Below are 7,500 nucleotides of genomic sequence, written 5' to 3'. Positions count from 1 at the left end.
GTTATGAACAGTACATAGGGCCCGAGCAAAGCTCAGCTGAACTGCTGGTAAGCCAATAAATGAAAAAATATCGATTTTAACAGCCAGAGACAACGACGTGAGTAGACAAAACTAACTTTATATTTGAACTGAGTGACTTGAAGTTACTCAGAATCGATTATTTTTGGACAGACCACAGAGCAAAAAACACATTTGATGACCAGTAATATTTTATAGAAAAAAATAACACAAAACAGTTGAATTAAATTCTTTACCGATTCATTTTAATGTGTGAGAACTGTTTATAAGTTTTGTTTCCAGAACTCTGTTTCAACATGGCGACTAAGTATTTACTTTACCCCAATACACCTATGCGATTAAGTGAAGCACAACGAGGGGTTTTGTTTTTGGAAGGACTTATCCCGCGGACTAAAGTAAGTGATAGGGTAGTACACTTTTTTTTCTTTCTTTTTCAACATTAATTTAACCAGAGTTTGCCCTTTTTTTTATAATAAAAATACAACTTACTGACAGTTGTAGCACATTGTAAGTATACAGGTCGGTACATAATTAATAAAGATTGATCACCGCAGCGAGAGGCGACGGCAAGTTGAACAATACAGGAAACGACAAACAAAAATACAAGGAAACAAAGGTGGGAAAAGGAAAAGCTACATGGACGATTCAACAGAATAACAAAATAAGAGAATAATGAAAAACACTGAATGTTGGAGACAATGCCGAGATAAGCGGAGAGCGCATGCAGTACCTGGAAGTCACAAATGGTCACCCATTTAATACCAACCAGATTTAACGTTGCTATACTTTGGTGATCCTGCAGGAACCGGTGTGTCAACCTGATTATGTCGGTTATGTACATAGGACAGTAGAATATTTCTAGTTTTAATTACATTTAGTGTTTTTAAAGTTGTGCAGTTTAAACAAACAAAAAAATAGTCGTCAAATATAAAATGAGTAGCATGTCCCGATATTTATGTAGATTTTTCTTTACGTTAGGATTTGTGTTCATTTTATAGAAGCGTTGGTCAAATTTGAATAAAATGAAATACGTATTAAATACGTTTGAAGCCGAAATAACGCATTATTACAAAATAAACAGATATTTATTTTGTTTGAAATTTATATTCGAATTCATAAATATATTTCAGTATGTTTTTTTTTTCTTTCTCCCTCCTCACATCCGATCATAAAAAATGTGAACATAAATCCTTCTTGTTTGTTTATTTGCACAGACTTGCTTACCTGTGATATTATGATTGCATCCGCTTTTCTTGAGTTCTGACAGGATTGTATCTAAAGCAGTTGTTCCGGAGCCACACACATCGAAGATACGAAGGCCTGAAAGTAAAAAAATAAATAAATAAATAAATAAAAGATTGCAGAGAAATTCAACTATAGTCAGTAATAGTTTTGCAAAATTGGCAATTCGTGTGTGGGAAAATAAACATCTCACCATTTCCACAAAAATGAACCTTTTACAAGGCCTGTTTAATCGACACCCTTTTGTACAGCAGCGATGCATAGACATCCTATAGTCACCAAGAACGGAAACTTAACATATTTCACATGCGTAGTCTGCAGATTATTCTTCGAATTCTTGGAAAGACAAAGTTACAAGCAATACTAAGCTCGCTAAACTGGTATCGCCTCCATATTCACTCCCTTCGCCAAAGATGACGACGCTGAATAGGCCATGTGCATTGCATGGACAATGGGAGAATTCCCAAAAGACATTCTCAACAGTGAACTCACCACTGGCAAAAGAAGAATTGGTCGTCCTCGCCTCCGCTGTGTCGGCGTGTGCAAATACATGAAAGCATGTAACATTGATCCTAGCAACTGGCAGCTCAAATCTAATGTCTGCAACACCTGGAGACAAACAGTAACCAAAGGCCTGACCACTGACAAAAGGTCTATCGCAGAACGGGCGGAGACCAAAAGACTATTCTGAAAGGTCAGTCAATAAAATCCAACAGACCACCAACACACACACACACACACACACCGACCTTCATCTGCAATGTTTGCAACCGATAATGTACCTATTTACTATGCCTCCCCACGGGACAGAGTTAGACACCAGGGTCGTTTTTTTAACGTGGAGAAAAGGTACAAAAATAAAAAATTGTCTCAGTCGTGAAGGACTGCTCCTCCACCGAAAGACAACAAGAAATGGAAGTGCAGCATCTGAAGAACAGATACTACACTTTGATCTTAATGTAGATCGAAAACAGCCACAGAAGACGGTATTCAACCACAACCTCTGCAGACGCAACCCTATAGTCTTCTAAACTAACAGATGTCAACAATATAGTTATTAGAAATGTAAATAGAGTGAGTCTCTTAAAAACTAACCCAAATATGAGGTTATTGGCTTTTCATAATTTTTAACACTCTATTTTGTGCCATTTACCTAACCAGATTCTGAATATAATGTTTAATTGATACTTTTATTTTTCGGTACTTGTTTATAAAATCCCCTTATTTTTATTTTATTTTGTTTGTTTGTTTACTGATCCATTTCACGAATAGTCTCCCATCATTTTTACCTTAGCACCAAAAAGCATACAAAGTCTCGGTCATATTTTTAAAATGGTTTCTTTACCTGTTGACTGTATTATATTGCTTGTCCTGTGAAGTTCTAGGAGGTTGACCCTGTCAGCTTTTCTTTATGTCTTTGAAAAGGGTTTAGTTTATTGCCAATTAGTTGAGCCGCCCACACCGGGGGAAACCGACGGGGTTGCCTAGGCATTTTTTTTTTTTTTTTGCAGGCCGCAATGCTCTTTCTTTAGAGAGACTTTAGTGTCACATCTTCCCCGTAATGGGAGAAGGTAAATAACTTCCATGATAATCTCAGTTAAAAAAAAAAGAAAAAAGAAAAAGAAGTGTTCTTGCGATGCAGTTTTGAAAGACTAATTTCACGTGTTTGAAAAAGTTACACCGCAATCTGACCCCCCCCCCAAAAAAAACAAACAAATGAAGCATGCATGGTCCCCCGTAAGTGCACAGTGAACGGGGCATAAAAAATGACTAAGTTCAGTATTTACCCCCCCCCCACACTTTAGCCCCAAACCTCCCCGGGGGACGTCAAATTTTGGTGAAAATGATTAAACGGTGCAGTTTTAGGTATTGAAATAAATTTGAGTTCCGCACCATGCATAAAAAAAGAAAAGAAAAAGAAATGACTAAATCCATCATTTGCCAGTCTTATAGGGCTTCTATACCATTAGTCAGTAAGAGAATGCATAGTACTTACGATTTACGTTGGGATTTGCACTGCCGGTTGCAGAAAGAACTCTATTTTAGTTGTAAAAGTTGGTCACGCACTTTTTGAAAACACTTATTTTTAAGTAAAATTTAAATGAGAAATTTGAAAACTTTGAAGTGTCGGATAAAATGATAAAATCATTTTTATTTACTTTTTTCTTGTAAGTCCGATATTTTTTTCTTGTAAATCCGATATTTCGCTAATAAATAGTTTTATCGTGGTAGATAACATAAAAATGAAGAAAAAGAAAAAAAAAAACTATTCATGGACCGGACTCTACCCTGATGAGTCTATTTATTAGCGAAATATCGGACTTACAAGAAAAAAAGTAAATAAAAATGATTTTATCATTACATCCGACACTTCAAAGTTTTCAAATTTCTCATTCTATTTTAGTTGTAAAAGTTAATGTCTTACACTAAGTGAAAACCATTATTATTTCAGGATTAAATGATAAAGGGAGAAATACATCTGACAGGGCAAGTCAGACGAGCAGTTCTAGGGGAAAAAGCTTAATTCGTGGAATTCAAGTTAATATTTAGGCACAGATAGAGAGTTGGGGGAATTGTAGATAGTGGTTGTAACTAGACGAGTGTTTTGTGAAAGTTCGATAGATTGAAGCTCAGGCGAGCACTTGCCATAATAAATAACGATAGAGAAGAGACATGGTAGCAACGTTTTGCCTGTGTAAGAGAGGTAGGAGAGAAGAGAAAAGGATATCACCCAGAAGGTTTCTCAGCTGGTTTTTAACTCTGCCAGGATAGGAGCTCCGAGCAGCTTCTGTCCATAGTGCTTATATTCATCTCTTGGGTTAGAGTTTGAGTTAATGTTAGTAATTAATGTATTATGAACTGAACAGTGAGTATATCCAGTGGTGAGGCCCCAGCTTGCGGGCTTTGGAGAGTGTGGAGCCACCCTTTAATTGCCATTGTTCCCAGGTCCACTCTGACCTGGAGTGGTAGTACCTGTTAGGGTCCAACTATGGTTTAAATAGAAACTGACTTGAAAACAACAAATATATTCTATTAAAAATGTTTTCTTCAAAATCTTTGGATTCGGAATTAAATAACCTGAAAAGGGTTGATATGCCGTTGGTTGGTTGGTTGTTTTTGTTTTACGGCATATCAACCCTTTTCGGGACCCTAACAGGTACTACCACTCCGGGTCAGAGTGGACCTGGGAGCAATGGTAATTAAAGGGTGGCTCCACACTCCCCAAAGCCACAAGCTGGGGCCTCACCACTGGATATAGTTTAAGGTCATATCCAGGACCCCCATTGAGGGACTTTTACCCTCTGCAGGGGGGGGGGCAGTCGGCGTATTCTAATGCCCCACCGACAGGGCCATTGATATGCCGAAAAACAAAAACGACCAACCTATGAACTGAACAATTTACAAATCTTTCTCTTCTTGTCTATCTCTCTCTCTCTCTCTCTCTCTCTCTCTCTCTCTCTCTCTCTCTCTCTCTCTCTTCCCCTTCCCTTCTATGTATTTCTATTTCTCTGATCCACCCACTCCATGTTGATTCAAACTCTCTTATGTCTCTTAATGTCCGAGGGAGTATTTAATGAAAAAAAATGTGACTTGCTTTTTTAAGCATGACTATCTAATTTGCATAATATACCAGCACCCACACGCTTTGTAGATCAAACTACGTGGCCGCACGGGGTAGCTCGATGTTGCCCGGTCGTAAAATATGCAATAATATTATATTTTAATTGTTTTTACATCTAAAAACAAAATCGAAATTGTTCCACATGTCCAAATCACCTATGTATCAAGTTTCAAGTCTGTAAACCAAAAATACAGAGGGAAGTTTGGTAGAAACTTGCTGCACACTCACAAACAAAGTAACTTATGTATATATATATATATATATATATATATATATATATATATATATATATATATATATGTATATATATATGTATATATATATGTATATATATGCATATATATATGTATATATATGTATATGTATATTTATATGTATATATATATGTATATATATGTATATATGTATATATATACATATATATATATATATATGACAAATGTATATACCTATATATATATATATATATATATATATATATATATATATTAAAAGGATATGGAAATTAGTTCAACTTTATTTAGTAGCACGCATATCCATGATTGAGTATACTAAGAAGTCTGTTTTAATAATTTCTAAATAGAACTCGGCTAGGGGTTTTATCATCGACTCCAAAAATCAACATTTTTTTCGGTGGGAGTTTAGTTCTGTGCAGTTCTAGGAGGTCCCACCTTGCCTTCTCTCTTTGAGAAAGGTTTAGTTTATTGCTAATCACCAGAGGCGGCATTACCGGGGAATGCCGACGGGCTGTCCAGTCACTTTTTGTAGGTCAGAGTGCCCCTCCTCTGGGGCGCTGACATCTCAATTCTATTTTCCGACTCTGAAGGTCTTGCAGTGAGAGAGAACAAAACAACAATTTTTTAATAAAAATTGTAGGCTTTTAATATCTATGTCAGTGCGACGAAAAGCTCAACCTCTCGATTTCTTTCTGTTCATTTTTGTTAAAAAAAAATTAAACGCAAGAAAATTCGGTAGTTTCAATTTCATTTCCCTCAATTGTCACTCGTATAAGAAGAATATTTGGAACCCGGGGGGGAGTGGGCGGATGAATATGGTCGGTGGGTGTGGTGCGGATGGAAATGTACTCGCTCAACCATCACGGTATTCAACTTGCAACGTACTTGAACATTGTTTTCTGTCAAATAATGCAATTAATTGGTTGTTCAGATTTCAATATCTGGAAGACGGAAATGGATTGGATCAATTTCAGAACACGGATTAACCTTTAACGAATATGATTTGCACGTCCGATGAAATAACGAGAAAAGAAAAAGAAAGGAAAGAGAGAGTGAAAATACACACACACACACACACACACACACACACACACACACACACACACACACACACACACACACACGAGATTAAAATGATAGAAAGAAGTAAAGAAAGAAAACAAGAAAGAACGGCAGAAAAAAAAGAGTGAAAATTAAAGAAACACCTTGAAACGAAAGAAAGAACAAAAATAATAAATGAAGCATTCATGCCCTCACCCGTGAGTGCACAGTGAACGAGGCATAAAACATGACTAAGTTCAGCATTTGCCCCCCACCCCATAATTTAGCCATAAAATCCCCAGGGGACGTCAAATCCTGGTGAAAATGAACAAACAGTGCAATTTTAAACCTTAACATATGTAAATTTTAGTTATGCCCCATGCAAAAAAAAAAAAAAAAATGAGTGAGTCCATCATGTGCCCCCCCCCCATTAAACCCCAAAAGTCCCCAGGGCCTTAACATATTTAAATTTGAGTTCAGCGCCATTCAAAGCTGCTAAATAGACATACACAAACATTTTTGGACAAATATAGCAAGAGTTATCGCGAAATATAGACAAACAAAATTATATAGAAATCAGTTAGTTACAACTTTTCAGAAAGTTTTTTAAAAATCCAAGGCATCAGTTTTTTTTAATAAACACAAAAGTGTCAATTGTAGCCATTTTAACCCGAAAGGCACCCTTAAGGGACAAGCGGAGTTTTCCCGGAAACTCCGTTCTGTTAATTTTTTTACTCATATCAGGTTTAATATTTGTACAAAATTTCAAAAAACTCGAAGGCGTAGTTATTGAGAAAAGTGCGGACAGACGAACGGACGAACGGACGAACGGACAAGGGTGAATTTATAGGTACACCCTCCTTTTGTAGGGAAACCAATAACAAATGAGTAAATAAAAGAAAAACAGATCAGAGATTTTTCTTTTACAAGGGGATCACCACATTATCAAAGCCCAAAGGCCACTCGAGGATAAGGGTTAGTGAGTACACATCAGTCATCAGGACAACAGTGTAGTGATCGTTAGTAGTGGGGATTTGGTATGATTTGATTATTTAAAGGGACGGCTCAGCAAAAACCTGTTTACATTGGGCCATATTGTTGTCAGCTGGAAACAAGGCCAGCGGAACAAATTTCCATAGGCCGGTAGTTCTAGGAAAGACACTTAGTTCATGGAAACCACGTTTAGATTTAGGCACATATAGAGAGTAGAGGAAATTATGGTACTCGCCTATGCATGGAGTATTGTTGCAACATCTCGGCTGGTGCATCTATTATTAGTCTCTCAGTTTGATACAGGATCCCACAAACGTCTACTGCTGATGAACTCGTACCACTTCTGTG

At 36.8% G+C, this 7,500-nt stretch overlaps 1 protein-coding gene across 3 annotated transcripts in view; it reads right to left on the bottom strand.

The window, feature by feature from the left end:
• Positions 1 to 7,500, bottom strand: part of LOC145243473 (uncharacterized) — a 397,788-nt gene that overhangs the window by 45,649 nt on the left and 344,639 nt on the right. For all 3 annotated transcript variants that reach the window (XM_080106409.1, XM_080106411.1, XM_080106410.1), the window contains exon 3: positions 1,243 to 1,338. In XM_080106409.1, coding sequence (XP_079962535.1) covers positions 1,243 to 1,338 — 96 coding nt within the window. The remainder of the gene's footprint in view (positions 1 to 1,242; positions 1,339 to 7,500) is intronic.

Source organism: Euprymna scolopes, chromosome 22, assembly GCF_053919585.1.
Source record: "Euprymna scolopes isolate OS-2025 chromosome 22, ASM5391958v1, whole genome shotgun sequence".
NCBI classification, from domain to species: Eukaryota; Metazoa; Mollusca; class Cephalopoda; order Sepiida; family Sepiolidae; genus Euprymna; species Euprymna scolopes.
The sequence above is the reverse complement of the archived record's forward strand: the minus strand, read 5'-3'. Positions and strand labels throughout refer to the sequence as shown.